Raw genomic sequence first — 24,234 nt, 5'->3', positions numbered from 1 at the left:
TTCTTTTTTTGTTTTGAGATGGAGTTTTGCTCTTATTGCCCAGGCTGGGGTGCAATGGCACTATCTCGGCTCACCATAATCTCTGCCTCCCGGGTTTAAGTGATTCTCCTGCCTCAACCTCCCAAGTAGCTGGGATTACAGGCATGCACCACCACACCTGGCTAATTTTGTATTTCTAGTAGAGACGGGGTTTCTCCATGTTGGTCAGGCTGGCCTCGAACTTTCGACCTCAGGTGATCTGCTCGCCTCAGCCTCCCAGTGCTGGGATTACAGGCATGAACCATCACACCCAGCCCAATTTTCTTTCTTTATGTGGTAGTCATTATTGATATAATATTATAACTTTGAAGAAACTAAATTCATTCTCATAAAGAGACTTACTTTTACTTTTGGGCAGGTTGAAGACAACTTTGTGCTGGAAAGTGAGAGAGAAAAATTTGTAGAAGAATTGAGAGCTATTGTAGGTCAAGCCCAGGAGATCCTTCATATCCACTTTGCCACAGAAAGAGCCATTGGAGTTGACTCTATTACTGTGGACTCCAACAGTAACCAGGTGAGAACAATTGTTTAGCAAATAGATCTTTTCAGATATGAATCAGGAACTTTTTAATTTATCTATTCATTTTTAATTCAGACAGGGTCATCTGAACAAGTACAGATAAATTCTGCATCTACTCAAACCAGCAGTAAGTATATTTAGTAAAATCTACCATTTGGTTGTTGAAGCAAGACATTTGAAAACTTCAACACACCTTCATTGGGAAAGATGTTAGCCAATAAATTAATTTGGTAACTTATTAGTAGGTTTTCTCACACTTTCAAAGGCCCAGAGGTAATAATCCATCCCCTGACTTTTCCCCAAGTGTTGTTTCTTTATTTGATTGATCTGTTTTTGAGTTGTTGGATCTTGTTACTAGAAAAGCTGTCACAGTACTGATGACCTTAAATGGCATAACTGGTAAGTTATTTTTTTCTGATTTGAGATAAATAGAAACTTTTTAACAAAAGTCATCATGTTCTAAGTTTGCCTCATGTTTCAACAGTTATTCATATCTTGATTTTATTCCAGTAACGATGAATGATGGGCTTCTACCCACACTGGTCACTGATAACTTATTGTAAATCAGATACCGGATAAACTTCCAAAAACCAAAACTAGGGTCTTCTGTTTTCTTTTCTGATGACTTTATCTCTCTATTCCTCAGTTCTGGTCATGGGTATATTAAAGAGTGTCTGGGAGGGGGAGAAGAGCCATAGACAAATGAGGACCTCTGAAGAAATTATAGCAACATAAAAAAGCAAAAGGTGGTATGGAAGTAATAGAAGCAGATACCATTATCCTGAAATGTAGTTTGACTGTGTTAGGATGCAGAGTCCTCCTATATCTTATTTTTCTGGTTATCCAAGGTCCAAGTAGGTTTCTGACTAACAAAGTTGGGTAAAGTTTAAAAGAGACTTACTTATTTGAGTAAGTTTACCAAGTAGCAGTTAAGATGTAGGGGTTTATTTTACTTTATTTTAAAAATTGTCATACAGTAAAACTGACTCCTTTTTCTTTGGTGTATACTTTTGTAAATTTTAATACATGTGTAGATGTATGTAAGCACTGTCATAATTAGGATGCAGAATAGGAGTTACAGGTTTTAATGGGAAAAGTGCTGTCAATTTTTTCAAACAGTACACTGTTTCTAATTGCTATTGATGCAGTGTTTGTTTCAGTAGAATCTAAAATCCTTCTCTAAAGATATTGTGTGCTTAGCGCTTTAGACTTTTTGTCGGTATTGGGAGGGCTGGTCTTACAAATTACATATGTTTTAGTACTATTAGAAATGGAGATACAATAGAAATTATTTTTTTAACCTGCCTTCAGTCAGTAAGGTAAATAAATTGAAAATTGCTTAGTATATTATTTTTTGCTAATTATTTCTGCAGATGAATCTGCTCCTCAGTCATCCCCAGTTGGTCGGTGGCGATTCTGTATCAATCAAACGATAAGAAACCGTGAGGCTCAGTCTCCTCCTTCTCTTCAGCATTCCATGTCTACGATTCCTGGCCTACATCCACTTCCTAGTAAGCTTTTCTTCTCTGCCAGCTTTGTCCACATTCAAAGGATGGGATGCAAAATACATATGATATCTTTAACTGGTTTCCATGGGAATTTTATGCTTATGAGAATTTTCATAAGCATTTTTGAAGACATTAATATTAGGATACAGCTTAAGCCAGTTCCTGTTTAATATTTATGGGAAAAAAGGAAAACACTTTTTTCCTTGACAGGATGAATTCTGTGTGTTTTGACTCTTATTTACAAGAGTACTTTCACACAGGTTCTCATTTGCCGCTTTCTCCTATTCCTTTTGACTTGGGGCACTAGTCTATGCTTTGTACTCATCAGTATTTGCTTAGCCATTCTTTATTATTGTTCCAGGTCCAAAAAAAACAAGTAATAAGGAAATATCACGGGATACACTGCTCACTATAGAAAATAATCCATGCCACCGTGCACTCTTCACCTCCAAATCAGAACACAGGGATGTGGTTGATGGTAAGATTTCTGAGTGTGCTAGTGTAGAAACCAAGCAGCCAGCTATACTTTATCAAGTGGAAGATAACAGGCAGATAATGGCACCAGTTACTAGTAGTTCCACTTATTCTACTACTTCAGTTCGTGCAGTTCCAGCTGAATGTGAGGGACTCACCAAACAAACGAGCGTATTCATACCTGTGTATCCACGTCACCAAACTGCCAGTCAGGCTGATGCACTTATGTCCCATCCTGGCGAATCAACTCAGATTGCTGGTAACTCTGTTACGACTCTGGCATTTGATCAAAAGCCCCAGACCTTATCAGTACAGCAGCCAGCTATGGATTCAGAGGTTATTTCCCAAGAAGGAGAAACTACAGTGAACACTGAAACAAGCTCTCCTAAGACAGTCATTCCCACTCAGACCCCTGGCCTTGAACCAGCTACCCTTCAACCCACTACTGTCCAGGAATCAGATGGAGAAAGACCTCCGAAACTGGAGTTTGCAGATAACCGAATTAAAACTCTGGATGAAAAATTAAGAAACTTGCTCTATCAGGAGCACAGCATCTCTAGCATCTATCCCGAGAGTCAGAAGGATACCCAAAGCATAGATTCTCCATTTTCTTCCTCTGCTGAAGATACCCTCTCCTGTCCAGTGACAGAAGTCATAGCCATCAGTCACTGTGGAATTCAAGATAGCCCTGTACAGTCCCCTAATTTCCAACAGCCAGGCTCTAAGATTCTGTCCAATGTGGCTGCAAGTCAGCCTGCGAATATATCAGTGTTCAAAAGGGACCTGAATGTGATAACTTCTGTACCCAGCGAATTGTGTTTACACGTAAGTATCATTCTTTCTAACCAGTTCCTTACTCTTTGCTTACTGTTTTAAAGAAATGCCTTCTCTTCTAAAATTCTGTCCTTTGAAATGAAATGGTCTATGTCACAAGATTCTGAGGTCACAGGTATTTAAGAAGACCATGACTTAGGCTGCAGGTGTTCAGAACCTCTCGTAGAGATGACAAACTATCTTTGGTAAGAGAGCCCTCTGGTGAATTAGCTAAGAACTTGCAAACAGTGTCTATATTTGTATTAATGACAGAATGAAAACTGACTCATGGGTTGTTTTAGTGGGTAGGAAGAACTTTTAGATTTTCATTTAAAATGCTGGTTATCAGTTTCCTTCTTTAAAAAAAAAGTTATGGTTTTTAATTTAACCATGTTTGGGGGGATTTAATTTGAGAAAACAGAAAGTAAAAATCATCATTAATCTCATGACTTTTTTCCTCCCCAAGACCGAGTCTTGCTCTGTCGCTCAGGCTGGAGTGCAGTGGTGCAATCTCAGCTCACTGTAACCTCCACCTCCCAGGTTCAAGCAATTCTCCTGCCTCAGCCTCCCAAGTAGCTGGGATTATCGGCATGCACCCAGCTAATTTTTTGTATTCTTATTATAGACGGGGTTTCACTATATCGGCCATGCTGGTCTCAAACTGTTGACCTTTTGATCCCGCCTTGGCCTACACCTCAGCCTCCCAAAGTGCTGGGATTATAGGCGTGAGCCACCGTGCCCGGCCTGACTTATTTTTTGAGTTATATAATGTAGGAACTTTAATTTTCCTTTTCTGCCCCTTTAAATCACAGAAGTAACCACTAATAATTCGGTGCTTATCCTTCTGGACTTTTCTTAAGCTTGTACAGATCTATTTACATACATATAACATTCACAAAAACACTGTGCTATATACATATTGGTCTGCAACTTAATTTTTTCACTTTACAGTATATCATGGACCTCTTTTTAAATCTTTGTCATTGTATGTTTTTGTCATTATTATATAAGTAATAATATATACTTGTACATAAAGTAAAATCCACCCCATCACCAAACGTATACACACAGCTGTTACCAACTCTTTCCAGACATGATTTTAATATATAAATATTTATAAAGACATACTTCTTATATATGATATTTTGTATCTTTATATAGATATAGATACATGTTAATATTAATATGCATACACTTCTTTACATATATATGCTATTCTGCATTTTTTCATTTATGGACATCTGTCCACGTCAGTACACATAGTTCCATCTTACTTAACTTGTTGAAACAGCTGCTTAATATTCTACTGATAGAATTTAAATATTTTTTTAAGTTTTAATTATTTTAAATAAATAAATATGATCACTTAATATGATTCAAATCTTAAGAAATGAACTATTATTTCTGTCATTTAAACTCTATTGCTCAAAGGAGACTCTAAAGTGTCAAGGTCAAATGGATTCTTATATCTGTTTCAAGTGTCTGTTGCTACATCTGGATCATACTTAACTGCCACTGTTTCTGGTGTCCTGGAATTCTTCTTTTTTCCCCTAAAATACATCTATGAGTAATATTTTCAAATATGTTACATGAGTATCCTATTTGATATTCTTTTGCATGTCCAAACATGTCTTTATATTGCTTCACACTTGATTGACTGAGTACAGATGGTAGGATCAGAATTTTTTCCTCTCAATTTGGAAGACATTGTTTTATTGTCTTTTGTTAGCTTTAGGTATTGCTGATGAGAGTGATGTCAGTTGTTTATTATTCGTTCGTAGGTAACCTGTATTTACTCTAGACCACTGCAATGCTCTAGTACTGTCTACAATGTGGAAATGTTCTATATCTGCACGATCCAATATAGTAACTACTAAGCAAATATGACTACTGAGCACTTGAAATGTGGCTAGTGCGACTGAGGGCCTGAATTTTTAATTTAATTTAAATTAATTTAAATTTAGACAGCCACATGTAATTAGTAGCTACTGTATTCAGTTCGCACAAGTCTAGTTGCTTTTAGGAAACTATCTTGGAGTTCTCATTATCAGACTATTTCTAGGTATATCACTTTCCCATTCATTTTGTATATCACTTTTGTGGATGCTTCGAATTTGAAGATTTGTGTCTTTTTTTCAGCTCCAGTAAACTTTATTTTTGTTTCTTTTTTTCTTCCCCTTCATTGTCTTGCTTATTTGCATTTAGAAACTGTAGGAGATACATGGCCTCTTGGATTATCCCCCATGTTTCTTAACAGCTTGCTCTCACTTTTAATTTTATTTTGTAAAACCTTATGTTCTCAGATATGTCTTCAGCTTTTTTTTCTTTTTAAATTTCAGATCATTCTCTTGGTATTCAGCTGTATCCAGTTAATTTTTCATTTGGCAGTCATGAATTTGATTTTTTAAATCTTTCTTATTCTTGGCTCCATTTTCATAGCAACCTATTTTTGCATATAGTTTTCTTCCAATCTTTTTTCTCAGAAAACTGACAAAATATTAACTCTAAAATATATAAAGAATGCTTACAAATCATTGAGAAAAGATCAGACAACTCAGTGGAAGAATAGCCAAACCATCTGAACGTGCATTTCACAGAAGTAGAAATAGAAATGCCTGCTAAACATGTGAAAAGATTTTCAACTTTCTTAGTAATGAGAAAAAGGCAAAATTTTAATGAGAAAAATGCTTTTTGCTAATCACACTAGCAAGTATTAAAGAAATTGATGGCCAGATGTGATAATTTTCATTTTGTATTGGTAGGAATAAAATCAGTGCAGCCTACTTGGAGAGCAATTTAGCACTGAAAGTTAGAAATGTATACATTCCTGTGACTGAGCTATGTCACTGTCAAATTCTACCTGAGAGAAACATTTGCATATATGAACAAAAGAACATGTATAAGAATGTTCAGTGTAACATTGTTTGATTATATGTAACAGGAAAGGATTCATGGCCAGGCGTGGTGGCTCACACCTGTAATCTCAACACTTTGGCAGGCTGAGGCAGGTGGATCACCTGAGGTCAGGAGTTTGAGACCAGCCTGACCAAAAAGGTGAAACCTCCGCTCTACTAAAAATACAAAAAATTAGCCAGGTGTGGTGGTGGGCACCTGTAATCTCAGCTACTCAGGAGGCTGAGGCAGGAGAATCCCTTGAACCCGGGAGGTGGACGTTGCAGTGAGCCGACTTTGGGCCATTGCACTCCAGCCTAGGCAACAAGAGCAAAACTTCATCTCAAAAAAAAAAAAGTTAAGAAAAGATTCACAAACAAGTTTAAATATTTGTAAATAGAAATTTAGGGACATTGATACTGTGAAGCAATTTGAAAGCATGAAGTAGACCTATAAATATATGTTAGCTATTATCATCTTTATTTTAGCATGGACATATCTCCAAGAAAAATCATCAGGAAAAATATACACAGAATAATTCAGACAGTATGATGAGGTGTGTGTGTTTGAGACAGGGTCTCACTCTGTTACCCAGGCTGGAGTGCAGTAGCATGGTCATGGCTCACTGTAGCCTCAACCTCCCGAGCTTAGGTAATCATCCCCTTGCCTCAGCCTCCCAAGTAGCTGAGTATGTGCTACCATGCTTGGCTTATTTTTTAATTTTTTGTAGAGACATGGTCTTGCAATATTGCCCAGGCTGGTTTTGAACTCCTGGCTTCAAGCGATGCTCCTGCCTTGGTCTCCCAAAGCAGTGGGATTACAGACATGAGCCACCACACCTGGCCTCCTGTATTTTTGAAAAGGAACACACACACACACACACACACACACACACACACACACACGTACAAAAAAGTTCTGAAAAGATAAACTGATATTAGCAGATACCTTCTAGGGGGACTGGGAAGGAGGATTGTTACAGAGATTTTTGTTTTATGTAATGGTTTAGATCTTTTACAGAAAACAGTTATTCATGTTATAAACCAAAAAGTATCTAAGGCAGGTCTCAATCAATTTAGAAGTTTATTTTGCCAAGGTTAAGGACATGCCTAGAAGTGAGGAAACATGTAATCACAGATACAGTCTGTGGTCTGTGCCTTTCTCCAGAGATGATTTTGAGGGCTTAAATATTTAAAGGGGAAAAGCAAGCTGGAGGGAAAAGAGGGAGTTATGGTAATCTACATGCTGCAAGAGAAAAGGAGCAGGTAGGAGAATAGTCAATTATGTGTTCATCTCACAATTTTGCTCAGTTAATCAGCACTTTACATAAGATAAGGTGAACATAGGGTAGCTATCTCTGGAGGTAGTTAACCTTTCATTTGTAGTTGTCTGCTTAGGAACAAAATGAAATGCAGTTTCTTGCATGAGAGCTTTCAGCTTAATTTTTTTTCTTTTTGGCATGATGAATTAGGGTCCTGAGGTTTTGTTTTCCTTTCACAATGTATTACTTGTAACATTTTTTTAAATGAAAAAATTCTTACTGAAACACGTTAGAAAGAAAACAGCTTTTGAACCCCACAAACCAGTTTCAAAATCTTGCTTTGCTATTTTCTGTGTAATACTAGGCAAATTATCTACACCCTTTACCCAGCCTTAGTTTCCTCCTCTGTAAAATTGAGATAATAGTACCTCCTTAAAGGGCTACATAGATGCTTTTGGTATATTTTCTTTATTGTTTATTCATCTTATTTCATATTCTTTGTGCTTTATAAATATGGAAGCTTGTCTTTTCTTGTGATTCCTTCGAATTTTAACTATTTTACAATGTTCAATCCAGTGACATTAAATATATTCACAAGGTCGTGTATCCATCATCATTATCTGGTTCCAGAACTTTTTCATCACCCCAAAAAAAGAAACTTCATAGCCATTAAGCAGTCACTGTTCATTCTTCCTTCCCCCTTGCCCCTTGCAACCACAAATCTGCTTTCTGTCAATATAGATTTGATTATGCTAGATATTTCATATAAATGGAACCATAGAAGATATGGCCTTTGTGTCTGGTTTCTTTCACTTAGCATAATGTTTCAAGGTTCATATTCCATTTTATGGCTATACTGCATTTTGCTTATCCATTCATTGGTTGATGGACATTGGTTTCTACCTTTTGGCTGTTGTGAATAGTGCTGCTGTGGACATTCATATAAAGTATTCATATGAGTTCCTGTTTCAATTTCTCTGGGGCATATGGTAATTCTACGTCTAACTTTTTGAAGAACTGCCAAACTCTTTTCTAAAGCAGCCACACCATTTACGTTTCCACCAGCACAATGTGAGGGTTAGGATTTGTCTACATGCTTACCAACGCTTGTTTTCCAATTTTTTGATGGTAGCCATCCTGGTGAGTATAAAGTGGTATCTTATTGTGGTCTTAATTTGCATTTGCTTAATGGCTAGTGGTATTGAGAATCTTTTCGTGTGCTTGCTGGCCGTCTGTATATCTTCTTTGGAGAAGTGCCTATTCAAGTCCTTTGCCTGTTTTTTAATTGAGTTGTTTGTGTTGTTGAGTTGTAAGAATTCTTTATATGTATGGCTGGGCATGGTGGCTCAAGCCTATAATCCCATCACTTAGGGAGGCCAAGGCAGGAAGATCACTTGAGGCCAGGAATTCAAGACCAGCCTGAGCAACATAGTGAGACCCCCCGCCCCGATCTCTATAAAATAAAATAAAAATTATTTATATATTCGGGATGCTATGTCTTTTTTTTTTTTCTTTTGAGACGGAGTTTTGCTCTTGTTACCCAGGCTGGAGTGCAATGGTGTGATCTCGGCTCACCGCAACCTCCGCCTCCTGGGTTCAGGCACTTCTCCTGCCTCAGCCTCCTGAGTAGCTGGGATTACAGGCACGTGCCACCATGCCCAGCTAATTTTTTGTAAATTTAGTAGAGACGGGGTTTCACCATGTTGACCAGGATGGTCTCGATCTCTTGACCTCGTGATTCACCCACCTCGGGTTCCCAAAGTGCTGGGATTACAGGCGTGAGCCACCGTGCCCGGCTATGTCTTTATTAGATATTTTATTTGTGGATATTTTCTCCCATTCCATGGGGTTATCTTTCTTTCTTTTTTTTTTTTTTTTTTTTTGAGACGGAGTTTCACTCATGTTACCCAGGATGGAGTGCAATGGCACGATCTCGGCTCACCGCAACCTCCGCCTCCTGGGTTCAGGCAATTCTCCTGCCTCAGCCTCCTGAGTAGCTGGGATTACAGGCACGCACCACCATGCCCAGCTAATTTTTTGTATTTTTGGTAGAGACGGGGTTTCACCATGTTGACCAGGATGTTCTCGATCTCTTGACCTCGTGATCCACCCGCCTCGGCCTCCCAAAGTGCTGGGATGGTTATCTTTCACTCTCTTGATGGTATCCTTTAATGTACAAAAGTTTTTATTTTTGTTGAAGCCTGATTATCTACTTTTTCTTGTACTGCTTTGTTAACTCTTATATTTAGGTTTTTGATATATGTTGAGTTAATTTTTGTATATGTACGAGACAAGGGTCCAGTTTTTTTCTTTTGCGTTTAGATAGCCAGTTGTTCAGCACCTTTTGGTGAAGAAACCATTCCTTCCCCATTGAATAGTCTTGGTACTCTTGTAAAAAAAATCAATTGACTATAGATGTATGGATTTATTTCTAGACTCTTAATTCTATTCTGTTGATCCAATATCTATCCTTATGTCCATAGCAAAAGGACAGTGTTTTGATTACTATAGTTTTGTAGTACATTTGGAAATCAGGAAATGTAAGTCCTCCAACTTTGTTCTTTTAAAATACTTTTTTGACTATTTAGCGTCCCCTGTATTCTATATGAATTTTAATATCAGCTTTTCTATTCCTATAAAAAAAGGCCATTGGGATTTTGATACAGATTACATTGAATCTGTAGGTCACTTTGTAGACTGTTCACAGATTAAATCTTCCTGTTTATTTCAGTATTCTTGAATTTCTTTCATTAATGTTTTGTAGTTTTCAGTGTATAAGACTTTCACCTCCTTGATTAAATATATTCCTAAGTATTTTCTTCTCATTGTTATTAGAACTGGAATTGTTTTCTTAATTTCCTTTTTGGATTCTTCATTGGTAATATATAAAAATACAATTGATTTTTATGTGTTGATGTATCCTCTGACTTAGTACTGAGTTTATTAGCTCTAATAACTTTTGGTGGATTGTTTTGGATTTTCTATATATAAGATCATGTCAACTATGAATAGAGATAGTTTTATTTCTTCATTTCCTATTTTTCTTAATTATAAACATTTTTTTTTAAGGTGGAGTCTCACTTTTGTCGCCCAGGCTGGAATGCAGTGGCATGATTTCAGCTCACTGCAACCTCTCTCCCAGGTTCAGGCGATTCTTCTGCCTCAACCTCCCAAGTAACTGGGATTACAGGTGCCCACCATCATGCCCAGCTATTTTTTATATTTATAGTAGAGATGAGGTTTCACCATGTTGACCAGACTGGTCTGGAACTCCTGACCTCAGGTGATCCACCTGCCTCACCCTCCCAAAGTGCTGGGATTACAGGCATGAGCCACTGCACCTGGCTCCTATCTATAAACTTCTCATGCTTTCCATTTGTTTGTCCTTTTTCGTTTTGTTCTGGGATAATTTCTCAATTTTTAACCTGTTGCATCTCCTATTCAGCTATTTGTCAAGTATTATATTTTAATTTCTAGTAATTATAGTTCATTCCTTTTTTATAGACATAGTATATTCACACATCTCTCTGAAGATATTAAAGTCTTAATCTGTGTTATTAATGGTATTTCCTTGGCTGTTCTGTTTGGTGATTTTAGTATTTTCTTATAATGTTAATTTTCCCTAGATGTTTAATGATGCTTAGTTGAGTTCTCTTCTTTTTCACTCATAAGATTCCTTGTTCATCTGTCTGTAAGGACTTTATATAATTACTGTAACCTTCCTTCAATAATTGTGGGAAAGGTATTGGACATCTTCCTGACACTGTATTTTGTAACTTGTCTCTGATACTGCCTAGAGAGTGGCCCACTAGCTAGTCCCCAAAGGTAGGAGGGCTTACCTTTCTTCCTGGGTGTTGTCTCCTCCCTACATTGTTGACCTGTCTTGGCCACAGACCTTTTCCTCTTACTACTCTTATTTGGGGGCACATGCCTCTACTGTCCTTTGCTTGGTGTGTAGGTTGGGAGGGAAGGGACAGAACTGCCTGCCTGTTCCTTCTTCGTTAACCCAACCAGTTCATTCATTCATTGAACATCTCTTTAGCAGGGAATAAGCCAAAGCCTCTGTTTTTGTGGAGCTCACATTCTAGTAGAAGAAAATGGATACTAAACCTCTATATGGTAGTCAAGGAAGGACTGGTATGTGGTGGTGATAGGCACAGGTAGAGATCTGTTCAAGGAACCAAAAGAAGGCCAGCAAACAGGAGAGTGTTAAAAGATAACATTGAAAGAGACAGAAGATAGATCCGATAGAGTTTTGTAAGCACCACTCATCTTTTTGGTTGGCCAGGGTTGTCTCCTACTGCCTGTATCAGCCAACCAAGTTTACAGCATTTTGAAACAATTCCTACATGTGTCATGGTCTGCTTTTTCCTCCTTCAGTCGTATATTCATGTGTCTACATCTATTTTCCTGTTGTGTCTGTAAATTTGGATTGATAAGGAAGGCTAGAACAAATATTTAATTTGCCATCTTGATCCAGGTCCTACATATTAAAATTATTTTCTGTAATTTCAGTGGGACCAATGTAACATTTTCTAAATTGTAATACTTCTTTTTTTCTCCTCGTGAAACTGATTATTACTAGTTTAAAATGAGACTTCAGAAAATAAAAACTGATTGCTCACAATGTTTTTTTCTCTTTTGCATCTCTGAAAGTCTTGGTTCTTCTGGGTAATTTTATTTTTAATATGTCCTGACCTGCCTTAAGGTTTTTTTTTTTTTTTTTTTTTTTTTTGAGACAGAGTTTCATTCTCGTCACCCAGGCTGGAGTGCAATGGTGCAATCTCAGCTCACTGCAACCTCCGCCTCCCGGGTTCTCAAGCAGTTCTTCTGCCTCAGCCTCCCAAGAAGCTGGGATGACAGGCATGTACCACCACACCAGACTAATTTTGTATTTTTAGTAGAGACAGGATTTTACCATGTTGGCCAGGCTGATCTTGAACTCCTGACCTCAGGTGATCCACCCGCCTCAGCCTCCCAAAATGTGGGCATTACAGGCGTGAGCCACTGCACCTGGCCCTGCCCTAAGTATTAATAATGCTTCCCCAAGACATCATACTTACTGCCATAGAGGCTATCTTCCTTCAGGCAAATGCTAAATCCCATTCTTTGTGCTTTTATATATTTTTTTAATCTTCTAGATTAGTAGTCACCCTTCTCATGTTTCCCAAAGCATTTCTGGTTGTCTGTACTAACTTTTCATATTAGTTATTATGGGGGATTTATTTTTAAAGCACTCATTTAGATACAACAGTTAAATCAGGGGCCTTTTTGTGGGGAGTAGGACAAGAAGAGGGGAGTGATTTTATAGCCAGCATAGCCTGATGCTAACAAGAATTTATAGAGCATGATTTTGAAGTAATTTTGATGTCCTTTATATGTCTTTAACAAAGTCTTTTAAATCATATGGACATATATGAAAATTTTCATGATAATAGCAAGGAGTTTTAGTAACCTTTTATTAAACTGGCACATATGAAGGAAATTTTAATTTGATTTTAAGTTTTCAAAGTTGATATAATGATGAAAAATATTTGAGTTAGAAGATTAATAATCTCTTTTATCTACTAAAGTCTAAATAATATTTTTAAAGAAAGAAAAAGGCTTAATTTTTAAAAATTGAATACTTCAGGTTCAGTCTGATATCCTACTATTAATGTAACTATATACATAATAAATATCTTATTTTGGGTTAAAGATTAGTCCATACAAGAAATTCCAATGTTATTTTAAAAAAAAAAAGCTTCACCTTACCTAAATTATTACCACTTTGGTTTTTCTTGTTTCTTGTGTTTTTGTTTTTGTTTTTGTTTTTGTTTGTTTTTATTTTTTGTCTCCATTAGGAGATGTCCTCAGATGCTTCACTTCCAGGGGATCCAGAGGCCTATCCTGCTGCTGTGTCAAGCGGTGGAGCCATTCATCTGCAGACAGGAGGTGGATATTTTGGCCTAAGCTTTACTTGTCCTAGTCTCAAAAATCCTATTAGCAAGAAATCCTGGACTCGCAAATTAAAAAGCTGGGCATACAGGCTACGGCAGTCAACCAGCTTTTTCAAGAGATCAAAAGTCCGTCAAGGTAGTGTGCTTACAGTCAGGGACATAGACTAGGTAACATCACTTTTCATTTACTTATTTTTTTTTTGGTTCATACACAACTCTTGCCACTTTTTCCACATAGCCCATGTATGTGACATGTCCCATTAATGTCATTGCCATTTTATTTTTTCCTTTTGTAACTAATTTGGTTTTCCAGTTATTCATTTCATATAGATACTAAGTCTTGGGATAAATCTTGCAATGTCTGATTTAGACTTAGGGACTTATACAATGTTGCTTATTACATTAACACCTTTTAATTGTCTAGCAGGAGTTAAGCTTTTTCTACTTTTCTTCATTTTTGGTAATGTAAACAAATTTAGTCTTAACAAATAATTTTCTCTTTTCCACTTACTATTTGGCAAAACTTGCAGTGGAAACAGAAGAGATGAGATCAGCAATTGCTCCTGATCCCATTCCTCTGACACGGGAGTCCACAGATGATACTAGGGCTTTGAATAGATGTAAAGCGATGAGTGGATCATTTCAGCGGGGTCGGTTCCAGGTTTGTGTCTTTGATTGAATCCTTATCTACAAGGGCATTATAAAATGTAATAGCCACTGGAGATCTTGGTCTGTAGATGATACTTTCTTTAAATGTAAATCATTGTTATATTTAATTTGTTCACCTTGCATGCATCCCCTCACCTTTTGAAGCCATCAGTAGTAAAGATGAGTCTAAAGAAATGGAGATTTGGGCCAGGCGCGGTGGCTGACACTTATAATCCCAGCACTTTGGGAGGCCAAGGAGGGTGGATCACCTGAGGTTGGGAGTTCGAGACCATCCTGACCAACATGGAGAAACCCCATCTCTACTAAAAATAGAAAATTAACTGGGCATGGTGGGGCATGCCTGTAATTCCAGTTACTTGGGAGGCTGAGGCAGGAGAATCACGTGAACCCAGGAGGCAGAGGTTGCGATAAGCCAAGATCGCGCCATTGCACTCTAACCTGGGCAACAAGAGTGACATTCCATCTCAAAAAAGAAAAAAAAGCCGGGCGCGATGGCTCACGCCTGTAATCCCAGCACTTTGGGAGGCTGAGGCGGGTGGATCACGAGGTCAAGAGATCAAGACCATCCTGGTCAACATGGTGAAACCCCGTCTCTACTAAAAATACAAAAAAAAAATTAGCTGGGCATGGTGGCGCGTGCCTGTAATCCCAGCTACTCAGGAGGCTGAGGCAGGAGAATTGCCTGAACCCAGGAGGCGGAGTTGCGGTGAGCCGAGATCGCGCCATTGCACTCCAGCCTGGGTAACAAGAGTGAAACTCCGTCTCAAAAAAAAAAAAAAAAAAAAATGGAGATTTTGGTAGCTGGAAAAGAGCACAGAAATAGGTTATCATTTTTTTGGTGGGCGGGTGGGTCCTCTTTCATAAATGTAATTTCATGTACTTTAGAATCTCAGTAGCTCTAATTGTGGAATTTTATTTGAGCAATATGACACCCACTCTCTTTACCCAAGGGGCCTGATTGAAAGACTGAATTTGGGGCTATACATAAGTTTTGCTAGTATCAATAAATAGCAGACCATCTACCTCTCTGTCCTATTCTAACTACTTTTACCTTTTTGTATCCCAGGTGATTACAGTTCCTCAGCAGCAGTCAGCAAAAGTGACATCTTTTGGAATAGAACACATATCAGTGTTCAGTGAGACGAATCATTCTAGTGAAGAAGCCTTTATTAAAACAGCAAAGTCTCAGTTGGTAGAAATAGAAACTGCCACACACAATCCAAAAACTTCATTTTCTTCTGAGAAGTTACAAGCCCTTCATGAAACCTGTAAAGAAAATAAAGGAGTTCCCAAACAAGGTGACAACTTCTTATCTTTCAGCACAGCTTGTGAGACTGATGTATCTTCAGTGACCCCAGAAAAGGAATTGGAAGAAACTCCAGCCACAGGAAGTAGCATACAGTCTGGATCTGAACCATTGCTTAAAGGGAAAGAGATGCTGACTGCTGGGAAACAGCCTAGCTCCGATAGTGAATTTTCAGCCAGTCTTGCTGGCAGTGGAAAGTCAGGAGCAAAAACTGGTCCAGAGAGTGATCAGTGCTTACCCCACCACGAAGAACAAGCTTATGCTCAAACACAGAGCTCACTCTTCTATTCACCATCTTCCCCAATGAGCAGTGATGATGAATCGGAAATAGAGGATGAGGACTTGAAGGTGGAGCTTCAAAGATTACGAGAAAAGTAAGGACTGTTTTCTGTCACAAATCTCATTGCCCTGGGTTTTATAGAACATAGTATTTGATTGGTAACTAATTTAGGATTGGTGACATTTTAATGATTGAAAACTACAAAGAATGCTAATGCTAAACATTTATGAATGATAAAAAGTCCTTATATATAAAATGTTTTCATGGTCTGAAGACTAATTACAATTGCTTATTTACCAATATGATTTAATTACTCTTTTTGCTAACCTTTACAATCCTTATTCTTCAGGACTTTGGTTTTAGATTTTACAACTCTTCTTATATAATTTCACATTTGATAAGTAAACAGCTGACTTATTACAATCAGAGATAGTGGTTCATCTTCTTTAGGAATAGGTAAGATACTTTAAAGATCAACCTTATTATTTGGTGACTAAGGTAATCAACCTTCACTAGTGATATTATGATAATATATTTTCTCAGTAGAATGCTGTTTTGTATTTAGTTTTATAAAATAGGTCGTTTTAAAGAAAGAAATTCAGGCCAGATGTGGTGGCTCATGCCTGCAATCCCAGCACTTTGGGAGGCCGAGGTGGATAGATCACCTGAGGTCAGGAGTTCCACACTGGCCTGACCGACATGCAGAAACCCCGTCTCTACTAAAATAACAAAATTAGCCAGGCGTGGTGGCGGGTGCCTGTAATCCCAGCTACTCGGGAGGCTGATGCAGGAGAATTGCTTGAACCCAGGAGGTGGAGTTTGCAGTGAGCCAAGATCGTACCATTGCACTCCAGCCTGGGTGACAAGAAAAAAACCCCACAAAAAAAAAAAAAAAAAAATTCAGGCCAGCTGTGTGTGGTGGCTCATGCCTGTAATCTCAGCTATTTGGGAGGCAGAGGCAGGTGGATCACCTGATGTCAGGAGTTTGAGACTGGCCTGGCCAACATGGTGAAACCTTGTCTCTACCTTAAAAAAAAAAAAATTAGCCAGGTGTGGTGGCTCATGCCTGTAATCTCAGCACTTTGGGAGGCCAAGGTAGGAGGATCATGAGGTCAAGAGATCGAGACCATCCTGGCCAACATGATAAAACCCTATCTCTACTAAAAATACAAAAATTCAGGCCGGGCGCGGTGGCTCAAGCCTGTAATCCCAGCACTGTGGGAGGCCGAGGCGGGTGGATCACGAGGTCAAGAGATCGAGACCATCCTGGTCAACATGGTGAAACCCCGTCTCTACTAAAAATACAAAAAATTAGCTGGGCATGGTGGCACGTGCCTGTAATCCCAGCGACTCAGGAGGCTGGGGCAGGAGAATTGCCTGAACCCAGGAGGCAGAGGTTGCGGTGAGCCGAGATCGCGCCATTGCACTCCAGCCTGGGTAACAAGAGCGAAACTCCGTCTCAAAAAAAAAAAAAAAAAAAAATACAAAAATTCTCTGTGTGTGGTGACATACGCCTGTAGTACCAGCTATTTGGGAGACTGAGGCAGAAGAAATGCTTGAACCCAGGAGGTGGAGGTTACAGTGAGCTGAGATCGTGCCACTGTACTCCAGCCTGGCAACAGATCAAGACTCAATCTCAAAAAAATAAAATTAGGCAGGTGTGGTCGCAGACGCCTGTAATCCCAGCTACTTGGGAGGCTGAGGCAGGAGAATTGCTTGAGCCTGGGAGGTGGAGGTTGCAGTGAGCCAAGATTGTGTGCTACTGCACTCCAGCCTAGGTGACAGAGCAAGACTCAAAGAATGGAGAAAGGGAAGGAAGGGAAGAAAAGGGAAGGAGGGAGGGAGGGAGGGAGGAAGGGAAGGAGAGATGGAGGGAGGAAATTCACATTAAGTTGCTGAATTCTAATTCTATCCACACAGTTCAAAATTCAAAAGGTACAAGAGGGAGGGAGGGAGGGAGAGAGAGGGAGGAAGGAATTCATATTAAGTTTCTGAATTCAAATTCTATCCATACGGTTCAAAATTCAAAAGGTACAAAAGGGTAACCACTAGTCTCCCTCCTAGCACTGTACCTAAACTACCCAGGTTCTCTCCTTAGACACAATAAATGTTACCTGTTTTTTTGTATATCCAGTTAGTCTATAACTACACAAACAAGTGTAGGTATTTCATTCTTTGTTCCCCCGAATAGTAACTTACACTGCAAGGCTAGTCTTTTATCTTGCTTTTCTTCACCATTTCATGACATCTTGGAGATATATCATTCTATTTTTGACAGTTCCAAAGTATTCCATCATATGTATATATTCATAAGTTAATTACTAGCCTCCTATTGATGATCCCATGCCATTACTTTGAGAAGTTGAAACCAACTCTAGCAAAGTTTGAATATATCTTATGCTTTAGAGAATTTCTGCACTGTTCTGGGACTTGAACAATTTGTAAAGAAGGGAGAACCAGGGAGGACTAAAAATATAGGCATGTAAAAAGCTGGATTTGGCTGATTGTGGTTACTCATGCCTGTAATCCCAGCACTTTGGGAAGCCAAGACAGGTGGATCACCTGAGGTCAGGAGTTCAAGACCAGCCTGGGCAACATGGTGAAACACCATTTCTAGTAAAAATACAAAAATTAGCCAGGTGTGATGGCGAACGTCTGTAATCCCAGCTACGCAGGAGGCTGAGGCAGAGAGAATTGCTTGAACCTGGGAGGCGGAGGTTGCAGTAAGCTGAGATTGTACCACTGCATTCCAGCCTGGACAATAGAGTGAGATTCCATCTCAAAAAATTAAAAAAAAAAAAAGCTGGATTTTAGTCAAGTACTTACATGTTTGAATAATGCTCCACTTGGATGCTACATTTGAGTGCTGCAAGAATTAAAGCATGTTAAAATCCTTGGAAATTTCTTAGTTTCTAAGGCCTTGCTCAGAGGAAAAAAAAAAAAAACCCAAAACTGTCATTCCAGTGATAATTATAGTATTTTCTCTCTAACTTGTTTCAGGTTTTTTGACTTGAGCTTGCAAGAAAATTGTGAATATATACTTTAAATATTCATCACCAGAAGGCTGATATTCCACTTTAAAATATACATAGAGGCTTGGCATTACATTATGTATATGTCAACTTATATATTAAGTACTATGCAGTATATGTACGCTGATACTTTTTATAATAAAAGTTATTAAAGCAGTTTCATATTTGTGATATCAGTATTCTATTGCTATTTTTAATGGTTCTTTTAAACCATTGTCAAATGACTGGTAACTTTTGTAGCTGGCTAAGTTTTTGTAGCTGGCTGGTTATGAATATGTACTTTATTTTGATTGCGAGACATGGATTCTCATAACCTCCAAGACCTGGAAAGAATCTTTTTTTTTTTTTTTTCTTGAGTCGTCTCACTCTCGCCCAGGCTGGAGTACAGTGGTGCAATCTCAGCTCACTGCAACCTCCGCCTCCCGGGTTCAAGCAGTTCTCTGCCTCAGCCTCCTGAGTATCTGGGATTACAGGCACCCGCCACAACGCCTGGCTAAAAAAAATTTTTTTTTTTTTTTTTTTTTTTTTTTTTTTGTATTTTTAGTAGAGTCGGGTTTCATCATCTTGACCAGGCTGGTCTTGAACTCCTGACCTCGTGATCCTGCGTCAGCCTCCCAAGGCACTGGGATCACAGGCGTGAGCCACTGCGCCTGGCCTCCTCTTTTTTTTCTTTTTTTGAGGCAGAGTCTTGCTTTGTTGCTCAGGCTGGAGTACAGTGATATGATCTGGGCTTACTGCAGTCTCTGCCTCCTGGGTTCAAATGATTCTCGTGCCTCAACCGCCTGAGTAGATGGGACTACAGGCGTGCACCACCATGCTTGGATTGTTTTTTTTTATTTTTAGTAGAGATGGGGTTTTCCCATGTTGGCTAGGCTGGTCTTGATAGCCTGACCTCAGGTGATCTGCCCACCTCGGCCTCCCAAAGTGCTGGGATTACAGGTGTGAGCCGCCGCACCTGGCCCGGAAAGGATCTTTTATTTTGAGACAGAGTCTTGCTGTGTTGCCCAGGCTGGAGCACAGTGGTGCAGTAGTGGCTCATTGTAGCCTCTACCTTCTTGGCTCAAGCCATCTTCCCACCTCAGCCTCCCAAGTATCTGGGACTACAGACGTGTAACACATCCAGCTAATATTTAAATTTTTTATAGAGATGAGGTCTCCCTGTGTTGCCCAGACTGGTCTCAGACTCCTAGCCTCAGGCCATCCTCCTGTCTCAGCCTCCCAGAGTGCTGCCTCAGCTTCCCAAAGTGCTGGGATTACAGGCATGAGACACCACGCCTAGCCTAGAAGGGATCTTAAAAGATAATTTATTCTGCCTTCAGTGTTCTTTTAGCATTATGGTTTCTTCACCGATTTTTATTTGTTCTTTTATTACTATTAAATTATTATTGAGATGAGGTCTCGCTCTGTTGCCCAGGCTGGAGTGCAGTGGTGCTGTCATTAGTCACTGAAGCGGCGACCTCTGGCTCAAGAGATCTACCTGCCTCAGCATCCTGAGGTGTTTGTACTACAGGCACATGCCACCATACCTGGCTGATTTTTTTTTTTTTTCATAGAGACAGGGTCTCACTATGTTGTCTAGGCTGGTATCAAACTCCTGGGCTCAAGCAACCCTCCTGCCTTAGCCTCCCAAAGTGCTGGGATTATAGTCGTGAGCCACTGCACCCGGCAAAAAATGTTAATATTATTAATACTATTTGACTTTATATTTTGTTTTACTGACTTTCACTGTATTTCAATTTTAGCAATTTGTTCATCTTTTTCTTCATGAGTGATTATTATAGTTTAATGTTATGCTTAGTAAGGTATTTCCCACTTCCCCTCATGAAATTGTGGAAATACTCTGTATTTCCCCCTTCCTCCCACCCTCCCTCCCTCCTTGTTTCTTTTCTTTTCTTTCTTCTTTCTTTTTTGAGATAGGGTCTCTCTCTGTTACCCAGTCTAAAGTACAGTGTTGTGATCTTGGCTCACTGCAACCTTGAATTCCTGGGCTCAAGTGATCCTCCTGCCTCAGCCTTTTGAGTATCTGGGACTACAGGCATGCACCACCGTGCCCAGCTAACTTTCTGTGTTTTTTTTGTTTTTTTTGTTTTTTTAAGAGAGAGAAGGTCTCCCTCTGTTACCCAGGCTTGTCTTGAACTTCTGGCCTCAAGCAGTACTCCTGCCTTGGCTTCCCAGAGTGCTGGGATTATGGACGTAAGCCATTGTGCCCAGTCTGCATTTCCCTATTCTTAATCTAAATTCCTTGTTAAACTTTACTTATACCAGTATAGAGTTTCTTGGCTCATCTTTATGGAGCCAGTGCCATTAAAATGCTTTCTGCATGATTTTCGTTCAGACACATTCAGGAGGTGGTAAATCTTCAAACCCAGCAGAATAAGGAGCTGCAAGAACTCTATGAACGCCTTCGCTCAATTAAAGATAGCAAAACCCAATCTACAGAGATTCCTTTGCCACCTGCATCACCACGTCGACCAAGATCTTTCAAAAGCAAACTTCGAAGCCGCCCCCAGTCCTTGACTCATGTGGACAATGGCATAGTTGCTACAGGTAAATCACTCATAAAAGTAATTCTTTAAAAACCTAGTCCAAGATCAGCAAAATTAGAAAAATTATTATAATACTATTTGTTTTTAATTAGGCTACAATAATTTAAAGAAATACATATTATTCTGAGATTCTTTTTTATGTTTTTGGTATTAAATGTCCTTTTATGTAATAACAATTAGGATACTTGGTAGATTGTGGAGAGAAGCTGAGTGTGGTTCATGCTTTTATTTGAAAAACAAGCAGCTAGAAACCCAATACCAATCCCCACAATAATTTTTGAAATGTTATCAGTCAATGGGAACTTCTGGTCTAGCATTTAGAGTTTGTTGGAGAGTTTGTAGGTAACAAGATAATCTTAAAAATATACCTGGTTGGGCACGGTGGCTCACGCCTGTAATCCCAGCACTTTGGGAGGCTGAGGCGGGCGGATTGCCTGAGGTCAGGAGTTCAAGACCAGCCTGGCTAACATGGCGAAACTCCATCTCTACTAAAAATACAAAAACTAGCTGGGCATGGTGGCAGGTGCCTGTAATCCCAGCTACTCTGGAAGCTGAGGTGGGAGAATCATTTGAACCCAGGAGGGGGAGGTTGCAGTGAGCCTTAGATTGCACCATTGCACTCCAGCCTGGGTGACAAGAGCAAAACTCTGTCTCAAAAAAAAAAAAAATATATATATATATATATATACACACACACCCCACACACACAGACACACACAGACACACACACACACACACTCACACGCTCTCTCTCTCTCTCTCTCTCTCTCTTTCTCTCTCTCTCTCTCTCTCATACACACTCATGCTCCAGCCGGGCGTGGTGTCTCATGGCTATTGTAATCCCAGCACTTTGAGAGGCCAAGGCGGTTGGATCACCTGAGGTCAGGAGTTTGAGACCAGCTTGACCAACATGGTGAAACCCTGTCTCTACCAAAATTACAGAATTAGCTGGGGATGGTGGTTCGTGCCTATAATCCCAACTACTTGGGAGGCTGAGGCAAGAGAATCACTTGTATTTATTTTTTGAGATGGAGTCTTGCTCTTGTCACCCAGGCTGGAATGCAATGGCATGATCTCGGCTCACTGCAACCTCCACCTCCTAGGTTCAAGCTATTCTCCTGCCTCAGCTTCCCAGATAGCTGGGATTATAGGTGCCCGCCACCACACCCAGCTAATTTTGTATTTTTCGTAGAGATGGGGTTTTACCATGTTGGCCAGATTGGTCTTGAACTCCTGACCTCATGATCCACCCACCTCGGCCTCCCAAAGTACTGAGATTACAGGCGTGTGCTACCACACCTGTCCAATTTTTATTAGTTATAAGAATATTAGTAAAATATACTTCTTTAACTTTGAAAAAAAGAGCATCAATCTTTACTTAACTAATAAAGAAGTTGTTAATCAGGTCAGGCCTCTTTGGTTATGTGTGCATAGTCAAGGTGGGGGTTAAAGATGCATTGTAAGGACATATGTGAAATCCCAGTAGAACTTGTGGTAGGCAGAATAATGTCCCCACTAAAATGTCCATGTGCAAATCCCTGAAACTTGTGACTATGTTAGGATATATGGCAAAGGAGAATTAAGCTTGCAGGATGGGTTGAAAGTTACTAATCTGCTGACTCTAAGATAGCGAGATTATCCTGGATTATCCAGGTAGGTCCAATGATTACATTATACCAGGATCCTTAAAAGTAGAAGAGAAGAAACACAGAAGAGAAAGTAAGAGAAGGCCGGGCGCGGTGGCTCAAGCCTGTAATCCCAGCACTTTGGGAGGCCGAGGCGGGTGGATCACGAGGTCAAGAGATCGAGACCATCCTGGTCAACATGGTGAAACCCCGTCTCTACTAAAAATACAAAAAATTAGCTGGGCATGGTGGCACATGCCTGTAATCCCAGCTACTCAGGAGGCTGAGGCAGAAGAATTGCCTGAACCCAGGAGGTGGAGGTTGCGGTGAGCCGAGATCGCGCCATTGCACTCCAGCCTGGGTAAAAAAAGTGGGACTCCCTCTCCTCAAAAAAAAAAAAAAAAAAAAAAAGAAAGTAAGAGAAAAGGGAAACAGTGTCAGAAAGGTATAATATTGCTGGCTTTGAAGATGGAAGAAGAGTGCCAAGGAATGCAGGCAACTTCTGGAAGCTGGAAAGGCCAGGAAACAGGTCTCTCCTATAGCTTTCAGAAGGAACACAGCCCTGGCAACATCTTGATTTTAGGCCAGTGAGGCCCATGTTGGACTTGTAGCCTAGAGAACTGTGAGATCAATTTGTGTTGTTTGAAGCCACTAAGTTTGTGGTAATTAGTTACAATGACAATAGACAACTAATACAGAACTCAAGAACGGGAAGTCTACTTGGATGATCTCGTAAAGACAGAACTAAAGGGTAGACCTAGATTGAAGGCAGCTCTCGGGATTTAATAGCAGAAGTACATGAACCTTCAGTTTGATGCAGTACCACTAATAGCATACTTTATTTTATTCTGTTTCATTCCCTAATGGCTTCTTTTTATGCATAGTTTGTGCTTTCCCAAAACTGGCTTTTAGATAACTTTGGTTTCTCGTGATCCCAGAGCATTCTTTCACTTTCAGGTCTTTATTAAATTCACCTTTGTCAGATTCCAGGGGCAGAAAATTTGACTGTCCCTGCTCATCTTTTTCATGCCAAAAAATGGGTCGGAGCCCATTGCCTGGCCTGTATTTGGGCTGTTCTGCAGCCAGATGTCCACCTGTTTCTAAATAACCATGGCCAGAGAAATATGATCTCATGGTAGAAACATGTCTCTCAAGACTATCTTTGGGATTCCTCAGCTTATTTTGTGTTACCGTGTATGTACCACAGTATGTTTATCCATTCTCCTGTTGGAGGACATTTGGGTTGTTTCCAGTTTGGGGTTTTACAAATAAAGCTCCCATAAATAGTCACATACAGCTTTGTGGGTGAACATAAGTTTTCAGATCGCTT

At 39.6% G+C, this 24,234-nt stretch overlaps 1 protein-coding gene across 4 annotated transcripts in view; it reads left to right on the top strand.

The window, feature by feature from the left end:
- WNK3 (WNK lysine deficient protein kinase 3) overlaps positions 1–24,234 on the top strand; it is a 166,762-nt gene that overhangs the window by 109,927 nt on the left and 32,601 nt on the right. For 2 of the 4 annotated variants that reach the window (XM_032266984.1, XM_032266983.1), the window contains exons 14-21: positions 398–553; positions 635–686; positions 1,933–2,070; positions 2,429–3,366; positions 13,351–13,582; positions 13,977–14,107; positions 15,182–15,795; positions 21,069–21,280. In XM_032266984.1, coding sequence (XP_032122875.1) covers positions 398–553; positions 635–686; positions 1,933–2,070; positions 2,429–3,366; positions 13,351–13,582; positions 13,977–14,107; positions 15,182–15,795; positions 21,069–21,280 — 2,473 coding nt within the window. The remainder of the gene's footprint in view (positions 1–397; positions 554–634; positions 687–1,932; positions 2,071–2,428; positions 3,367–13,350; positions 13,583–13,976; positions 14,108–15,181; positions 15,796–21,068; positions 21,281–24,234) is intronic. The other 2 variants (XM_032266986.1, XM_032266985.1) reach the window with 1 other exon arrangement.

This window comes from Sapajus apella, unplaced genomic scaffold (genome assembly GCF_009761245.1).
Source record: "Sapajus apella isolate SASKATOON/1434 unplaced genomic scaffold, GSC_monkey_1.0 scaffold164, whole genome shotgun sequence".
Taxonomy (NCBI): Eukaryota; Metazoa; Chordata; class Mammalia; order Primates; family Cebidae; genus Sapajus; species Sapajus apella.
This window is presented reverse-complemented; position numbering and strand designations above follow the sequence as displayed.